The sequence below is a fragment of the Nicotiana tomentosiformis genome, chromosome 1 (genome assembly GCF_000390325.3).
Source record: "Nicotiana tomentosiformis chromosome 1, ASM39032v3, whole genome shotgun sequence".
NCBI lineage: Eukaryota > Viridiplantae > Streptophyta > Magnoliopsida > Solanales > Solanaceae > Nicotiana > Nicotiana tomentosiformis.
The window spans coordinates 153,522,515-153,542,333 of NC_090812.1; the positions used below are offsets into that span (position 1 = coordinate 153,522,515).

At 37.4% G+C, this 19,819-nt stretch overlaps 1 protein-coding gene across 1 annotated transcript; it reads right to left on the bottom strand.

The window, feature by feature from the left end:
* Positions 1-15,067: 15,067 nt before the first annotated feature.
* On the bottom strand, positions 15,068-19,739 carry LOC104089233 (uncharacterized). The gene is made up of 4 exons (XM_009594081.4): positions 19,470-19,739; positions 17,390-17,526; positions 16,317-16,421; positions 15,068-15,901 (listed from the first exon to the last, which is right to left on the bottom strand). Exons 1-4 carry the CDS (start codon positions 19,539-19,541, stop codon positions 15,472-15,474), a joined length of 744 nt encoding a protein of 247 aa, XP_009592376.1. The 5' UTR covers positions 19,542-19,739; the 3' UTR covers positions 15,068-15,471.
* Between the last annotated feature and the right edge of the window lie 80 nt (positions 19,740-19,819).

Sequence of the window (19,819 nt, forward strand, 5' to 3'; positions counted from 1 at the left end):
AAGGCCGGGTCGAAAACATAATCGAGGGCCAGGATCGAGAACCAGGATCGAGGGGTAGGACCGAGGACCAGGATCGAGGACCTCGATCGAAGGCCAAGATCGAGGCAGAACCGAGGATGTCTGGGCAGAATTATAAAAACAGGGACTTCGTCCCATTTGTCATTTTTGACAAATTGGAGCTTGGGGAGAGGCGATTTTGATATATTTTCAAGGAAAACTTGAGGTAAGTCCCTTGTGATCATTTCTACTCCATAATATTGAATTATCATCGAATAATCTGACTAGATTACATGATTTTGAGGTGTAAATCAGAGATTGGAACTTGGAAAATTTAGAAATAATATTTGTAGATTTGAGGGTCGAGTTGAGGTTGGATTTTAGTAAAATTGGTATGGGTAGACTCGTGGTTAAATGGGCTTTCGGATTTTGTAACTTTTGTCGGGTTCCGAGACATGGGTCCCACGGGCAATTTTTGAGCCAATTTCGGGTTTTGGTATAATTTTGAAGCTTTTCTTGTGGAATTCATTCCATTAGCGTATATTGATGGTATTATACTGATTGTGAATAGATTTGGAGCATTTAGAGGCAGAGTCCAGAGGCAAGAGCATTACGGGGTAGAGATTTGACCGGTTTGAGGTAAGTAACGATTGTAAATCTAGTCCTGAGGGTATGAAACCCCGGATTTTGTATTATTCTACTATTTTTAGTGACGCACATGCTAGGTGACAGGCGTGTGGGCGTGCACTGTTGGGGATTTATGACTTGGTCCGCCCCGTAGCAACTGTAAAGTTGCATACTTTGTTGAAACCATTGATACTTATATGATTTAGAAAGATTTTCTATAAACTGGGCTGAATGTCATGTTTGGGCCTTGCGCCAATGCTGTTTGGACCCTTAGTGGCTGTTTCGTATCATCCTCTCACTGTTTTCGATTAAAAATCTATACTCAGTCATGTTTATACTTGTTTACTGCATAACTCAGTTTTATGACTCTATTTTGATGCATATAAATGTTTTGGGCCGAATGCCATGTTTTACTGAAATGCCCGAGTGGCTTGATTTGTGAGGATGGGTGTGGATCGGGGCTGCCCGCCTGCAGCATACTTATGACTGAGTGAGGCCGAGGGCCTGATTGGTGAGGATGATTGTGGATCGGGGTTGCCCGTCTGCAGCATACTTTATTATTATCGCACGTGAGTTGTCCGTGCAGATTATAGCGCTTGGGATGAAGGAGCCCCTCCGGAGTCTGTACACACCCCCCAGTGAGCGCAGGTACCTACTGAGTGCGAGTGCCGAGTGTTGAGTAACTGGGAGGCAAGAGTGATTGTGAGGTATGCCCGAGTGGCAAAAGTGATTGTGAGGTATGCCTGAGTGGCAAGAGTGATTGTGAGGTATGCCCAAGTGGCACGAGTGACTGTGAGGTTTGCCCGAGGGGCTGTTTATGATTTCATCATTTTTGCTCACCTTTGCATTGAGCCTTTGTTTGAAAAACTGTTGGAGAAATATCTTTGAATGATTTTTACTGAAACTGGGTTTAAACGAGATGTTTGATTCAAATCCTGATTTTTAAAAGCATATGGTATTTTACTGAGATTTTCCTGATATGAACGTTACATGCCTTATTTCTCGTCACTACTGCTCAGTCTTTATTTATTGTTGTTACTTACTGAGTTGGCGTACTCACGTTACTCCCTGCACCTTATGTGCAGATTCAAATGTAGCTGGATACGGTAGCGGTTATTGAGTGTTCTGGTTGCAGATTTTCTTGGAGATAGCAAGGTAGCTGTTTGGCAATCACAGCCCCTACTCTTCTCCCTCTAGTATTTAACTATTTTCTAGGCTGAGTTAGCCTTGATATTGTTAGACAGATTATAGTAGATGCTCATGACTAGTGACACCCCGAAGTCGGGCTTTTCTTTTCCGCACTTCTATTTTTCTTTTATTTGAACTCTTTAAATGAAGGTTTTATATTAAATAACCTTGAAATTTTCTTTGAAATGAAAATATCGTTTTGTTTTGGAAATGAGTCGCCTTGCCTAGTTCCACGATAGGTGCCATCACGACAGGGGTTAGCTTTTGGGTCGTGATAGAACAGTACCGCAGGTGCGAAACTGGGCAGCACCATAAGGACAAAAAATCAGTCACTTTGTCATTTTCGATTGAGATTTTGGAGCTCGATTTTTGGGCGATTTTGGAGGAGTTCTTCATGACTTTGACTTGGGTAAGTGTTCTATATCATAAAGTATTTATATTTCATGAATCCATGATTATATTCATCATTTAATTCGGATTTGTAAATTTTATTGAGTTAAAGTCTTAAGCATATTGTGTGGTAAATTGGATAATTATTGGTATATATTTAATCATCTATTTGTCGTGCCTAAATCCTTAATGTTGTTGAATCTGTTGCTATATGATAATTTGATGTGATTGTTACTTGATTATTTATGTAATTCCGTGAATTTGGTGGTTTGATAATTATTGGAATTTAATTTCATTATGGATTTTCCCTCTACAAATAATTAATTAAATGAGCTTAATAAGAGGTGTTTATATAATTATTGAAAATTTTAATTTAATGAAGACTTTGTTTTATGTTAAGTAATTTCTATCTCTATTGATTGTTTTTGGGTGTCGTACACATTGTGTGGAGCTTTTGGCTATTTGTTGGAAAATTAATTGACTTGGTTGTAGCTTTGAAATTTGGTTGTGGCCATTGGGAAATTGTGATATGAATTGATTTTGTTATGTTGCCGTGATAATTTCTCGTGTAAATTGTTGTGTTGTGTTAATTATTATTTTAAGGATATAAGGGTGGTATTTCACCGTTGATATTATGTGGGTATAAGGGTACTGTGGATGTGTTTGTTGGAATATGGTTTGGGCGGAGCGATAAGGGTGGCAATAGAAGCGAAAATTACGGCTATTGATGTTGTCTGGGCGGAGCGATAAGGGTGGCTATAGGAGCGATAAGGGTGGCAATAGGAGCGATAAGGGTGGCCATTGTCAGGAATGATATATGACGATGTGGAGTTGTAGTGTTGGTGATTTTCATATGATGTTGTGATTTTTTTGTGTTTATTTTTATGCTTTGTGCAATTTGTCTTGTTGTTGGTAAATTGATAATAATCTGATTTATGTTGAAATTGGGAGCATGTGGCTATTTCCAGGCGGATTATAAAATGAAATATGGGCACGAGGTGCCGTGAGTAAATAATGAGGATATTGGCACGTGAATTGTCCGTGCAGTTGTGATATGAAATGTGGGCACGAGGTGTTGTGATTAAATGATAATAATATTTGGCACGTGAATTGTCCGTGCAGTTGTGATATGAAATGAGGGCACGAGGTACCGGGGTAATAATATGATTTGATTATAGGCATGAAGTGCCGTGGAAATATGAAAAATGGGCTGAGACCCGTATTTACGAAAAAATATGAAAATGGGTTGAGACACGTATTTTTATGACTATGAAATGAGGTGTCACGTGGTGATCTTTTTAATTGAAAGAATTATATTCAAAATATTTATTTGGAAGGATTTTTATTCAAAAAGAATTATATGAAAGAATTGTAATTGAAATATATTTATTTGAGAAAATTATATTAGAAGAGATTTATTGAAAGAATTTTATATTCGAAAGATGTTTATTTGAGGAAATTATAGTTGAAAAAGAGTTTTATTTGTCAGAATGATGTGTGAAAGATATTTAATTGAAGAACTTGATTTAACTGAGTGTAATTGTATTTATCAATTGTTGAGCGATATTAATGGTGATTTTATTGTCTTACTGTGCACATCACTGGTTGTTTTATGTTGCCCGCATTATTATTTGTTTCCTATTATTTTATATACTATATTGCACATGTTATTAGACTAGTGAGTGTCTTGACTGTACCTCGTCTCTACTCCACTGAGGTTAGTCTTGATACTTATTGGGTACCGACCGTGGTGTACTCATACTACACTTCTGCACATTTTTGTGCAGAGCCAGGTATTGGAGGTATCGGACTCGGAGAGAGTTAGAGCGGGATCGCAAGGATTCAAGGTAGATCTGTTTGGTCGTCGCAGTCCCATGGAGTCTTTTCATTTCATTGTACTGTTAATTTTTAATCAAACGATACTGTATATTCGGTCCTCGTGATCATTCTATGTATTCAGTTAGAGTTCTTGACTCAGTACTACCAGTCTTGGGAGGCTGTTATATTTGTAATTATTTCGCTGTTGGTTTATAAAAAAAAGAAATGGCTTGAAATGTAATTGTAATCGGCTTACCTAGTCTTAGAGACTAGGTGCCATCACGACGCCTGTGGTGGGATTTTGGGTCGTGACAGTGGTATCAGAGCTCTAGGTTCATAGGTTTTACGAGTCACGAACGAGTCTTGTAAAGTCTTGCGGATCGGTACGGAGATGTCTGTACTTATCTTCGAGAGGCTACAAAACTGTTAGGAAATTTCCACTTCTTTCATTCTTGTCGTGCGGATTTGTTGATTGTGGGATTTGAGCTTTTGTATCTCTATTCTCTCACAGATAGTAAGAATGAGTATTACCAGGTTAGCTGAGCAGGCATCCGCACATACTGCTAAGGCTACAAGAGGCTAGGGCCGAGGTAGAGGCCGATGCAGAGGTCGAAGAAGGGCACGTGCCACGACTAGAGCACCTGTCAAAACAATAGTTGAGGAGCCGCCAGTAGCTCCAGTTGGGGGACAGGTACCAGAAGCACCTGTTGTTACTCCCGGACTTCATGAGACTTTGGCACGGTTCCTGAGTATGTTTGGTACATTAACTCAGGCGGGATTGATCTCTATTGCACCAAATATTTCGTAGATTGGGGGAGTAGCTCAGACTCCTACCATAACTCCAGAGCAGCAGGTTCACGTTGGTCAGGTTCCGGGTGTAGTACCGGTACAACCTGTTATTCCGGGTTGGCCTGAGGTCAGGCCAGAGGCATCAGAAGAAGAACAAAAAAGACTTGAAAGGTTTAAGAGGTATACTCCACCTACTTTAAGTGGCACAGCTATAGAGGATGCCCAAGGATTTCTAGAAAATTGTCACCGTATTCTCTGCACCATGGGTATTATGGAAGTGAGCGCAGTTGCCTTTACTACATTTCAACTATCAGGCGCAGCGTATCGGTGGTGGAAAATCTATGAAAAAGGTAGATCAGCCGATGCAACACCACCAACTTGGGCTCAATTTTCGAAAATATTCTTGAAAGAGTTTGTTCCCCAGACTCTCTGAGATGCGTGGTGCACAGAGTTTGAACGGTTGCGTCAGGGTACTATGACAGTGTCAGAATATGCTATCAGGTTTAGTGAGTTAGCCCGTCATGCACCTATCTTGGTTTCTACAATCATAGAGCAGGTCCCCAGATTCATTGAGGGGCTCGATTATGATATTAAAATATGCATGGCTCGAGAATTGCAAACTGATACTCCATTTCAACAAGTAGTGGAGATTGTGAGAAAGATTGAGGGTGTTTTAGGCGAGGAAAGGGAGTCTAAGGAGGCCAAAAGGTCTCGAAGATCTGGAGGGTTCAATGGATTTTACTCTTCAGTTAGGACCCATTATAGCGGAGGCTCGAGCAGTCGGCCAGCTCAATCTACACATCAGATTACTCGGAGTGCTCCAGTAAGTTCTTACGATGCACCACTGGCATGGGATTCCTATAATGGTTATTCCAATTATCCGGCACAGACTCAGTACGAGCAACCGCGGCCTCATAGGGGTTGTTGTGAGTGTGGTGATACTAGGCACATCATGAGAGGTTGTCCCAGACTTTAGAGGGGTGGATTTCATAAGAACACTCCAACTACAAGCTTTATTCCAGTTGATACTCCACATGCACAGTCAACTAGAGGTGGAGGACAGTCGGGTAGTGGGAGCCTAAGAGGTGGAGACCCGACCCGTTGATATAATCGCTATGATTTGGCTGAGGCCAAAACACCAGATGGTGACGTTACAGGTTTGATCCTGATTTTGTTTTAAAAAAAGAAGAATATATTTTCCCTTAATTTGATTCGGTTCTGAATATTGAGGTTAGTCCTCCTATTATGCTCCGCGTATGGGTGAGCTTTGTAATTTTGTGACCCACTTATATGTTTATCCATGTTGGGAGATTTGAAGATGTGAACCTCTGTCTGTCATTTTTATTTTTGGGCACCATTGAGGACTATAAGTCCAAAAGTAACTTTTTATTATTCATTATAGTGGGTTTGATGTGTTTCGGAATAATTGATTCCAATTTTATGAATTATATGCCCTACCGGTATGAGGATTCATTATGTGTTATGAAAAATATTTACGAAATTTATTGAAAAGAAGAAAGAAAGGAAATTGAAATTTCAGTTGGCACAATGTGCGAAATACTTGTGATTCGGAGTTGAGGACGAGATCCTTGCATTTTTATATGATGTGAGATATTTAAACTGGGCTACAAACCGCGGTGGAAGTTATATAAGGACGAGGTCCTTGTGGTGAAATATTTATGAGTTTAAATTCTCCCTTTGTGAAATTTAATTTGTACAATAGTATTAATAGGGAGTCATGCCTGTTAGGCTTATTTGATAATTCTTGTATATTTTTCTGTTCATATTCAGTCATTTTCGTGATGTAAACATTGAGTTTGAGCCTATGAGTGAGTGCCCAGGTGGCGTTAAATGTGACTCATTAATCCGAGTAAGTAATCATGATGTCTTAATGCCTTACATTCTGTTGTCAGTGTTGTGAAAATTCGAAATAAGGTGGTGGTTAATATGAGATTAATTAATGATGCTGGAATTAATTATGAACAGCTTTTAAGACCATAGATGTGGTGATGAGCATACATATGATGTGCTTCATGTCCTGATATCACTATGATAATGCAATGCTGAGATTAGTGTTATTGATATATACCTTGTGGTGTTTTGTTGGGTTGCGGGTGTGTTGTAGGAGTTATTTTGGTGTTACTCTGGCAGATGGTTAGGCCCAATTATAGGGGAGACTCTGCCGAAATTTCTGAAAATTTAGGAGTTAGAAAAAAATTCGGGAGATTGATATGTGCGAAAGAAGAGATAAATTATGTTATGTGTTTAAGGGCGAATGATCCTAAACGGGGAAGAATGTAACACCCTAGAAAAATTTTGAATTACTTCCAAACTATCAAGAAAGCTGATGCGTGCGTAGGCACGAGTTGCTATAGCCGGTTCAGACTAAAATCATGCGTTGTTGTGAAAATCAAGCCTTTTGAAAAGGTTTAGAGTGTAAGAAATTAGTCTTAAAGTTTACAAATATGGAAGAAAAAAAAGAAATAATCTCAAATGAGATGGTGTTGTCGAGTTATCTCAAATGCGGTAGCGTGGAATCAACCGTGAGTGTATATGTAAAAGTAAAATCATCAATTTGGTAACCCCAGAATAATTCTTAGAACGTTCGAGGACGAACGTTTGTTTAAGAGGTGGAGAATGTAACGACCCGACTTGTCGGTTTAAGAATTAACTCCCCGTTCAATAGGAGCGAAAAGGGTGGCTATTGATGTTGTCTGGGCGGAGCGATAAGGGTGGCTATAGGAGCGATAAGGGTAGCAATAGGAGCGATAAGGGTGGCTATTGTCAGGAACGATATGTGACGATGTGGAGTTGTGGTGTTGGTGATTTTCATATGATGTTGTGATTTTTTTGTGTTTATTTTTATGCTTTGTGCAATTTGTCTTGTTGTTGGTAAATTGATAATAATCTGATTTATGTTGAAATTGGGAGCATGTGGCTATTTCCAAGCGGATTATAAAATAAAATGTGGGCACGATGTGCCGTGAGTAAATAATGAGGATATTGAATTGTCCGTGCAGTTGTGATATAAAATGTGGGTACGAGGTACTGTGATTAAATGATAATGATATTTGGCACGTGAATTATCCGTACAGTTGTGATATGAAATGAGGGCACGGGGTACCGGGGTAATAATATGATTTGATTATGGGCATGAAGTGCCGTGAAAATATGAAAAATGGGCTGAGACCCGTATTTACGAAAAATATAAAAATGGGTTGAGACACGTATTTTTATGACTATGAAATGAGGTGTCACGTGGTGACCTTTTTAATTGAAAGAATTATATTCAAAATATTTATTTGGAAGGATTTTTATTCAAAAAGAATTATATGAAAGAATTGTAATTGAAATATATTTATTTGAGGAAATTATATTAGAAGAGATTTATTGAAAGAATTTTATATTCGAAAGATGTTTATTTGAGGAAATTATAGTTGAAAAGGAGTTTTATTTGTCAGAATTATGTGTGAAAGATATTTAATTGAAGAACTTAATTTAACTGAGTGTAATTGTATTTATCAATTGTTGAGCAATATTAATGGTGATTTTATTGTCTTACTGTGCACATCACTGGTTGTTTTATGTTGCCCGTATTATTATTTGTTTCCTATTATTTTATATACTATATTGCACATGTTATTAGACTAGTGAGTGTCTTGACTGTACCTCGTCTCTACTCCACTGAGGTTAGTCTTGATACTTATTGGGTATCGACCGTGGTGTACTCATACTACACTTCTGCACATTTTTGTGCAGAGCCAGGTATTGGAGGTATCGGACTCGGAGAGAGTTAGAGCGGGATCGCAAGGATTCAAGGTAGATCTGTTTGGTCGTCGCAGTCCCATGGAGTCTTTTCATTTCATTGTACTGTTAAATTTTAATCAAACGATACTGTATATTCGGTCCTCGTGATCATTCTATGTATTCAGTTAGAGTTCGTGACTCAGTACTACCAGTCTTGGGAGGCTGTTATATTTGTAATTATTTCGCTGTTGGTTTATAAAAAAAAGAAATGGCTTGAAATGTAATTGTAATCGGCTTACCTAGTCTTAGAGACTAGGTGCCATCACGACACCTGTGGTGGAATTTTGGGTCGTGACATGTGTGTTGGGATATTATCTGGGCGGAGCGATAAAGGTAGTTATAGGAGCGATAAGGGTGGCTATAGGAGCGATAAGGGTGGCTATTGATATTGTTAGTGCGGATGGATAAGAAAGGCTATTATAGGAGTGATAAGGGTGGCTATAGGGGCGATAAGGGTGGCTATTGATATTGTCAGGGCGGGAGATAAGGGAGGCTATTATAGGAGTGATAAGGGTGGCTATATGAGAGATAAGGGTGGCAATTGATATTGTCAGGGCGGAGGGATAATCGAGGCTATTATAGGAGTGATAAGGGTGGCTATATGAGAGATGATGATGGCTATTGTCAGGGATGATATGTGATGATGTGGGGTTATTGCGTTGGTAATTTTCATGTAATGTTGTGATTTTCCTTGTGTTCATTTTTATACCTTGTGCAATTTGTCTTGTTATTGGTAAATTGATAATAGTCTGATCTATGTTGAAATTTGGAGCTTGTGGTTATTGCCAGGTGGATTATGAAATGAAATGTGGGCATGAGATGCCGTGAGTAAATAATGATGATATTGACACGTGAACTGTCACAACTCTCAGAAATTCATCACAACTCTTACTTTGAGACTGAGAAACTTTGCCCAGGACTGTGTCGATGCCAGTGACTGTGAGGATACTCTTTTCGATCAGTGGCGCCCTTTGCGGGTTTTCACTAGCTGGCCCCTCTCATTTCTCTTCTCACCATCGCCTTATAGTGCTCTTTGTGAGTTTTCACTAACAAGACTCTCTCATTTTCGAATTTCTCTGCTTACCATCGCCTTATGGTGCCCATGAGATTTTCACCAATAAGACTCTCTCATTTTATTTCTCTCATTTTGTTGTATCAGATCTGAGTTACTGTATCTTCCCATTTTGAATCTCTTTACCGATTGATCAGAAGGACTTGAAAAGGATTTGGGTAAAAAGGATTTGGATTGAATTACAAACTTTGGAACCTTTCAGACAAAACCATCGCCAAACCATTATAACATCTTCCCTAGTTTCACTTTTGAGGGAATTTGGATTTTTTGCTTTGGTGTGACTGAACCCCAGAGAGAGGTTGCCTACGTATCCTTTCGGAATCAAGTCAAACGTAGTTCAAGGAACTTTGTTCCTGATTTTCTTTTGTTTTGGTTTTCTTTTCTGTTTTGGTTTCTTCTCTTTCTTTTTTCCTCATTTTTTATTTCATTTTCCTTTTCTCTTTTTTTTGTTTTTTTTTTTTTTTTTTTGCAATAACGCTTTCAGGTACCAAAGAGGGTAATCAAAGAAAAGGTAACTGGCTCAAAGGGTTTGCAAAAGATTTATAGTGTTTGGGTATCAAGAATGAATGCCTTCGTCATCCCAATCAGAGAGTATTAAAGTTGCGTAAAAGGGTCAAACATAATACCTTTTGACCGCGTCTGTATTGACAGTTGTCTCGGGGTCATTTCCTTCGATTCTTTCCAGGTACAATACTCTTTTTTGTAGTACTCTCGTTACAATGTATGGACCTTTTCAATTTGGAGCCAATTTTCCTTTAGCTTCTTCATGAGATGGGAGGATTCGTCTTAGAATGAGTTATCCTTTTTCAAATTTCTTGGGCCGCACTTTCTTGTTGTAGACACGAGCCATTCTTTGTTGGTACAACTGCCCATGGCAAACTGCGACCAATCATTTTTCATCAATAAATGTCAATTGTTCAAATCGTTTCTTGACCCAATCTTTATCCTCAATCTCGGCTTCAATAGTGATCTGAAGAGAGGGAATCTCAACTTCGTTCTAATTTTCTATTTATTTTCTTATAAGTCTTGTCTTCAAATCATTCTGCTTCTTGATTCATTATTTCAAGGTCTGACAGCGTTTTAGGATCTGGTCATGAAGTTCGCAAGCATGTCATGTTATTAAAATATGCATGAACAGAACTGAAAAGAGAATAAGAAAAGTGACAAGATTTAAAAAAAAAAAAAGCATTCCTAGACAATGAAATACTAATTTCATTTGATTTTTTTTTTTTTAAGTTTGAAGATAGAAGGGTTTACATCGGAAGGTAAGATAATAAAGTAAAACATTTGGATCACACCCTGAGATAATCCGGATGCAGAAAAGATAGCAAGACTGGCTACCGAGACTCCCGTATGATGGGGAACTTTCAGGCTTGACGACCATTTTTATCTTTTCTTCTATCTCGGCAATGAATGCAATGGCCTTCCATTCCGGATCAAATTTTTCATCTTCACAAATCATTTCAACTAATGGCATATTGGTGTGAGTAGGCAGATGATTGTTCATCATATTAGGGTCTTCTCCATCCCTAAGCATTATTGATTGGACCTCGATGAGGTCTTCCACTGCTCTTTTGTGAGTCTAACAATCTTCAGTATCATGTCCCACTGCTTCGGAGTAGTATTTACATCTAGCATCAACTCGGTGCGAGGTGGACTCGGGGTTTGGCCTGTTCGGGGGCACTGATTGCAGTAGACCTAGCCTGATTAGCTTTTGGAACAAGCTCGGGTATGATTCACCAACATTGGTGAACTAATTCCTTCTCTGGATGCTCTCTTTTTTCTTTTTCTTTTTTTTCTTTTTTTCTTTTTTTTTCATATCTTAATTTCTTTTTCTTTCTCTTATTGTTGTTTTTCACTCTTTGTTTTTCTCGTTTATTTTTTGTCACTCTTTTCTTTCTTTTTCACTCATTTTTTTCGGTTTATTTTTTCACTCAATTTGTTTATGCTTATGATCGAATCCGATGGGGATTGCCTACGTATCATGACGCCGCATGAATCATATCTTGCGTAGTTTAGGAAGATTAGGAATAAAGTAAATAAACTAACTTTTTTCTTTTTTTTTGGATTTTGAATTTTTTTTTCTTTTTGTTTTTTGTTTAATTTTCGAAAGAAAGACTAATAAAGAAGAAAGAAAATATTTTTTGATTTCGATTTCTATGTTTTTGTTTTTGAGTAAATAATGATGATACTGGCACGTGAATTATCCGTGCAGTTGTGATATGAAATGTGGGCACGAGGTGCCGTGGTTAAATGAATGATGATATTTGGCATGTGAGTTGTCCGTGCGGTTGTGATAGAGAAATTGGCACGAGGTGCCGTAGAAATATAAAAGTGGGCTGAGACCCGTATTTTATGATTTTGAAATGATGGGTCACAGGGTGACTTTTATTCGAAAGAGATTTAGTTCAAAGAATATTTATTTGAAGGAATTATATTTGAAAGAGATTTATTTGAAAGTATTATATCCTGAAGATTTCTATTTGAAAAATATATAGGCGAAAGATTTATATTGGAAGGACTTGATTTATTAGTTGTACTTATATTCATTATTTATTGCATAATATTTATGGTATTCTTGTCGCCCTGCTGTGTATATCACTGGTTGATTATTGTTGCCATCATTGTTATTTGTTTCCTATTATTTTTGTATACTGTATTGCACAAGTTATTAGACTGGTGAGTGTCTCGACTGTACCATGTCACTACTCCACTGAAGTTAGTCTTGATACTTACTGGATACCGATCGTGGTGTACTCATACTACACTTCTACATATTTTTGTGCAGAGCCAGATATTGGAACTATCGGACTCGGACAGAGTTAAAGTATGATCGCAAGGATTCAAGGTAGAGTTGCTTGGTCGTCGCACTCCCTTGAACTCTTTTTATTTTATTGTACTGTTAATTATTAATCAAACAGTATTGAGTATTCGATCCTTGAGATCATTTCATGTATTCAGTTAGAGTTCGTGACTCAGTATCACCAGTCTTGGTAGGTTGTTATATTTGTTTCCGCTTTTGGTTTGAAAAAAAAAGAAATGGCTCGAAATGTAATTGTAATCGGCTTACCTAGTCTTAGAGACTAAGTGCCATCACGATACTTGTGGTGGGATTTTTGTGTCGTGACACCAATTCTATAGGATGAGTAATTCTCATATGTCTACTAAGTGTCCCAGTCCCCCCTAAACTTCCTCGAGTCTTATGTTTAAAATCATCTTTACTAAATTTGCATCTAACTTTATCAGAATTCTCTATTTCCTCAAAATATTTTCAAACTTTACTTCTCCTTCTCTGATGACTAGTCGGGCCACAGGTGGTCTACTACTAGTGCAACGACCAACACACCTACTACAAACTCCAACACCACTAGGTGTAAGTGGTGTCTCATCTTCAATTTCTAATTCATTATCTTCTATACCGAAATCTTCTTGTAATTGTTCATAATCTATATTATTATCAGGTGATATTTTAGAAACATGTGCAAAGTCATTTAAATTACTACTAGAAGTTGAAGTAATACCTCTTTTTTTATTTTCCCGATTAGCAATATTATTACAAATTCTTTTTGCAGTATTAAACATATTGTGAAAATTTAACTATTAATAAAAATTAAATATGCAAATAAAATATTAAATAAGAGAAAGAGTTGGAAGGAGTGCACCAAATTCCGCAATAAATTAAACACTTGATGAATTTTAAAGTCTTGAAATTGAATTTTGCAACTCCGATGTTACCACGAAGAAACGTCAATTGTTCAAAGTTCAAACTTCAAATAATACCATAAATAAAATTTCCCAAAAAATGAGAATCAAATAGTTGATTGCAATTTAGGTGAAAAATGAGAGAATGACAATTGAGAATTTGAGTTTGAGAATTAAGAGATGAGTGAATAAATGAAGAAGATGGGGTATATTTATAGTTTTTCAAAGGGCTAAATTAATAAATACTAAAAATATTATTTTTGAAAATAAATACCCAAAAAGGATTATTCTTGCAAAATAGTCGTTGGGCAACGGTCAAAATGGCAGCTGACTGTTGCCAACTATATTAAAAAAAAAATTGATTTATAGTCGTTGAGCCGGTCCGATTAACCGATTCGAATTGGACTTGACTGTACCGGTTCTGATCGGTCCGGTTAGCCGGTACCCCTATCCTACCCGGCACAATTTGTTACCCGTCCAAACCAGCCCTGTCCGACCCCTACCTACCGGTCCGGACTAAAACCGGTTCGGGTCGGTTCGGAACCGGATCAACCCGGCAGTTTGACACCCATAACTGCAATCATCTCAATTAAAGAATGAGAAAAGAATCAAATTGAATCCGCGACATAAGAAAATGACAAAAACAAATCTGGAAGAAGAAGAGGAAATAGAACAAAAACTGCAAAAAAGATCTTTTTTCCGGCAAACACCTTGTTATGGCTTATCATAATTCCATTCCACGAAGTTTGATTTTTCCGGCAAACAAGCATTACTTTAATTTAGACTAAATTGATTTGAGTAGAAAAGATTAAATTTGGTATGGAGATTAAAAAAAGGGTGTTTGTGATGAAGGAGAGAGGAGGCCGTGAAGAAGAAGATGGGGGGATTCTATTTTATTTCCAGTCAAACGCGCCTACCTTTTTGATATAATTAATTTTTTTTGCCACGTCATCATATGAGATGATATTAAATTTACTTGGAATAAGAATAGGGGGTAAACAAGTATCCATTTAGTTACAGTGTGCAATTTAGTTTTCCAGACAAGTTTTTTTTTGGGGGAGAGGGGGAATCATGTATTTTCCCTAACATAAATGGACACTTTAATCTCTCCTAATAATATATAGGATAAAAATTGAGTTTACAAGTTTATTTTATTATGTTTATTCATTATAGTAAGAGCAATCCGGTGCACGAAGTATTTCGCGTCTACGCAAGATTCGGGAAGGGCAATAGCCTAAAAGGTGTGATGTAGGCAGTCTACCCTGATACAAGCATCAATGGTTGATCCCACGACTCGAACTTGTGACCTATTGATCATACGGTGATAACTTTAGCGTTGCTCTAAGGCTCCTTTAAAAAAACAAAAATGTAAAAATAAATTAGATGGAAAATTCGGTGGCGGAGACACCCTTCTACCGGAAGGGTCATCTAACACCATTTTTAATTTATTTATTTTTAAATCCAATAAATTTTCTTTAGAAAAGCAAATATATAAAAGACCAAATGATTGAAAATAAAGCAAAATAAACATCGAATTGGAATAAGAAGCAAAGCCTTATAACCAAAACAACAACACCCCCAAAACTCAAGAACAAGCTGAGTTGCGAGAATAACTGGATTGAAAACAATCACTTTGCGAGCTAAAACATTAAACAAAAAAACAATGTACATTAATGGTGGAAGTAAGAAGCTTGCTTTTCCATTGTCATAAATTTACATCTCTGCGGAGGATATAACAGGGTATGAACATGGTTCATCCCATTTAGTCAATGCAGCATCTAAACTGTGTCATTATCTTACAATATAGAGAAACGAGATGGCTGTGCTCTATCAAAACTCCTCCCGCAAAAGAAAAGATAGAACTTAATTCTGTAATTTAGTTATTTAAATGAACCCTCATTTCCGAATCTCATCAAATTGGAATCCCCCCCCAGGAAAAAAGATCAACACTCTAATTTGGATGATTCGGTGACGACCCTCTCTTATCCTATCTTGATTACCACAATTTCCCTGTTCGACAAAAGTTGCATTTGTATAGACTAATTAAGACATGATCTTTGAGTTAAGAGTTGTAGCAGAACTCACGCCCGACCCAACCTCACCAAATGCTGCTGGTGCTTTTCAGCAGCCGCCTTATCAGCAGCTTCGCGCTTGAGTGCCCTCTTTGCACGCCGGCCTACAGCTTCTTTAGGAGCAACAGCAGCAGCCTCTTTCTTCTTAGTCTGGCGTGACGAGCCAGCACCAAAGTCCTGGGAATTTGGTCGAGGAACAGGCGTTGCTTCTTGCCTTCCTGCCCTGACATATCCATTGTCTCCCCATCTCCGGTTGCCTATTCGGGGATGGGATGAACTAGTAAAATAGAAGTGTTCCAGCTCTTCATCTTCATCCTCATATGCATAAAGATAATCCATGTTATCATCGACTTCTTGTTTTTCCTCCACAATCAAGGGATTGAACCATGATGCTCTGAGGAGAAGGCAGACACTCTCCTCAAACATGTAATCCTGAATGCTGTCGGAAAAAAAGTTTCATTTCTTAGGTTAAAAATCACCAACCACAACTACGGGACGTCCAAAACAAAATTAGGAATAAAAAAAATCCTGCGAACATGACAACGATTAAACCATCTCAGAGATAAACAATCAAGTTCAAGAAAATAAAAGAATTGTGCACATGGTTTTATACTCGTTCAAACACTCGAAAAAGAATGTATATCAACTACCACCTATGTTGCACGGAATCTCCAAAATGATGCCGCACCCGTGTCGGATCCTCCAAAAATATACTATTTTTAGAGGATCCGACACGCAACCGGCAACATTTTCGGAGAGTCCAAGCAACATAGACTACCACATTGGCATATTATTTGCATTATCATGTATAACAAATATTTAGATAAGGACTTTAGCCAAAACTAATCAATTACCTTCCATCTAGTGAGCGATGAACGTGGAGAAACTCAAATGGATGTTTACACTGAGGGCATGCTGGTTCCTTTTTGTAGGTTGCCCACCGAAGGATGCATGTCACACTGAACACCAAAGTAAGGAGATAGTACATATTAGTGTTGAGACATTTCCACTATTACAAGAATGGACTTGCTCTGAAAAAAGAAAAGACTTGCAAAAGACCCAAAGCTTAGAGACTAATTCAAACCCTATAAGATCATTATTATGTCATAAAAACACAGATCAGGTCATAACAAGATAAGGAGACACTAATGAAGTTTGTCACATTCACACTAAAACCCAACTGATTTAATCCTTTGTTCTTTTAACAAGTAAGCTTGTAGAACCTAACACAGACTAAAATAGAGAACCGTCCAATTTGATGTACAAAAATCAATCATAAGTTAAACCAAATCTTCCAACATCGACAAAAGGATTGTTAATACGAACCAGTGAAACAGAATATACTGTGGTTCAGAGTAAGAGAGCTTTCTGCTGACTACCAAGGAGTAAGAGAAAAGCGCCAGAAAATCATTAGTCCTGCAACCCACCCACCCCACCACCACCACCACCCACCCACAAAAAAAATAAAATTTTGGACGAATGGGAATGAAAATATATCCTCATTTTCCTTCCTTTGCTCACCAATATAAAAAAGCAAAAGGTTTCATAGCATAAACTGACCAAAAATGCAAACAAATTTCTTCAAGTAACTATCCCTTGCACGTAACTTTCTTTCTTTCGCGGTTCATTTACCATCCATTAACTGCCAATTTGATAGCCATAAATAACAGAAAACAGCAATTTTATCTTTCTAGATATATAGTTAGGTGAAATGTATATATGTATGAGTAAATTGAATTAGGATCCTATCAAAGGCAAGCAGATCAAATTGCAGTAGATTTAACAAAAAAGTGTAGAACAATTAGCTGTGGACAAACTTTATGTGACCAATTTATTAAAAACAGTAAATTGAATAGGATCCTATCAGGAGCATCTGGTGATCAAAATGGCAGTAAATAGATGGAAGAGATTGGTTGTATATACAAACCAGTAAGCATGCTCGCAACCTTTAACAAGAGCAGTTTCTTGAAGCAATATCTTATTCAAACAGATAGCACACAAACCATGATGATTACTCTCGCACCCAACTTCGTGATTTTCCTCAGATATGCTCTTCATGTTAGTCTGAAAATCAAAATCCATATCAATCAGATTAAATGTATCGTGTATTCAAACAACACAGCTGTAAGCCTAAAAATCCAGCCATATGATAAACAGAACGGATTAAATAAATCCAAGCCACTGCAACTCCACGATGCAGAAACTAACACAAAATGATATAATGTGGTACCATGAGGTTCAAGCTATGCTTGTAACCATTGTAGGAGCCAAGCCTTTTAGGTCGATTCAACTTTTACTAATGAGTTTTCAATTTGACATTTTTGTCTGCTTTTTCCTTTTCAGATAGGTTCTCATTTTCCAAATGGGGTTTCTTTCCTGCTTCAGAATAGCTCGCTCCTAAGCATCCCGCTTTCATAAATAAATCCACTTGTATTATTTCGAAGTAGTGACTGGAATAAATAAGCCTCGTCTCAAACAATCTTTTCTCAATATTAGTTTTGAATTTCAAATCTTCTTTTGGTTCTTCATCATTTGGTTATCTTCCTGACATTTCTAAATCTTCCTTTGTAGCCCCCTCGTTACATAAAACTAAACCAGAATTCATAGAATTTATTCTATATGTAGAAACATGTAGAAACATTTAATCACATTAACAGACTTCAATCAATTGTTTCCACCAAATCCTTAGCTCTCATTACTAGGACTAACCAATAAATATGTTTCTTTTATAACCGTGATTTCAGGGCCAGCTTATGCACACCTCCCACCAGCAACAAGTATCAGGTGCCTCTCACCATCTACCTCCCATCAACAACATGTACCTGCTACCTCCCGCCATCAACATGTACTAGGTAACTCTGTTCACCAAGGCTTGGACACATGGAAAGAAATCACCTAATGTTTTTGTCTCTGATGGGATCTGATCCTGAGAACTCATGATTCTCAACTCACTTCATTGACCACTAAGTCACGCCCTTGGGTGCAACCAATAAATCTATTTTATGGGTGCCAAAAGAAAGTTACACCAAGAATCTCTATTTACCCCTATACACAAGTAGTTCCGACAACAACAATAAACCTAGTGAATTCCCACAAGTGATGTATACGCAGACCTCACCCCTAACCTAGGCTCAAGAAAAGATAAAAAAGAAGCAGTGGCAATAAGCAGTAACAACATCAAGATATTAAGAAAAGTGAAGCGAAAAATAGCAATCAAGCAGCAGGTGGTAACAGCAATCTAAGAACAAGGAAGATACCATATTGCTAATGAACTATTTTCAAAAGATAAAGCATGAACTATTTTCAAAATTTAGCAAAACTCCTCAACAATGATTTGGAGAAGGACCATATCGCCGTGAGTAACACTACCTATCAAGTATCAACAGATAATGGCAAAATTCTATTAATCAAATATCCAGCTTATTCAACAGGGGCGGGACCTAGCATACATGTTATGGGTTCATCCAGTAACTTTGACTCACAGGGGTGCATCCAATGTTATGTTACCGAGTTCAACTAAACCTAGTACTTTTCACGCAGAGCATAAATTTATGTGTAAAATTCCACTAAAACTACAACAAATAATAGCTATAAACTTATAACTTAAAATATAAGTGGTTCAATGCTAAGAACATTAAATATTGAACGTGGAGTTTGAATTCTGGATCTGCGTCTGTTGGCTCAAACCTTGTATGTGTTCAAAATTCTAATAAACAATTACAAAATTTTGAATCTCAAACACAGTAAATCAAATGAGCTGTGATAGAATTTCAAACTCGAACCCACTAAATTGGTAGAATTTCAAACTCGAAACCATAAAGTTCATTCAACAACAATATACCATAAGAAAACACACTTTAGGACGCTATTACTTCAAAATCATTGTATCCACATAATATTTTCAATTGAAATGCATTTGCGATCATTATACTAATCAAATAAGACAAAATGTAAACGAAAATGTAAAAAAGAACAAAAAGAACATAGTAAAAAAACCCCATTATTACCTGGTCTTGAATGGATAGATCTAAGATGTCATTCACGAGTTGCTGACCCTCAAACTCCACAACTGCAGCCATCGCCTAATAAAGATAGCAATAAAAGAAGAAAAGAAAAAGGAGAAATATACGTACTCTACTAGCTAGTTTCAACTAATAAACTTTACTGTAAAGATATTCTGGAGAATTATGCTGATTCCAGCGAGCGGCCTCGAACGAACCGGGGAACGAAGCCGATGCGGAATACGTACAAGAATCTTATTATAGATGCCCCCACCTACCCCTCTTACCTTGCCGCCTTAAGATATAAATATAAATTAAAAGGAAAACAAAAATAAAAATAGAACAAAACAAGAAAT

Bases quoted from the DNA above. Each gene is read 5' to 3' on its own strand.
- LOC104089233 (XM_009594081.4), bottom strand. From the start codon at position 19,541: ATGGCTGCAGTTGTGGAGTTTGAGGGTCAGCAACTCGTGAATGACATC. The intron at 17,527-19,469 runs GTAATAATGGGG...TTTGATTTTCAG, and splicing joins ATCTATCCATTCAAGACCAG to ACTAACATGAAGAGCATATC. The intron at 16,422-17,389 runs GTTTGTATATAC...TTTGGTGTTCAG, and splicing joins GGTTGCGAGCATGCTTACTG to TGTGACATGCATCCTTCGGT.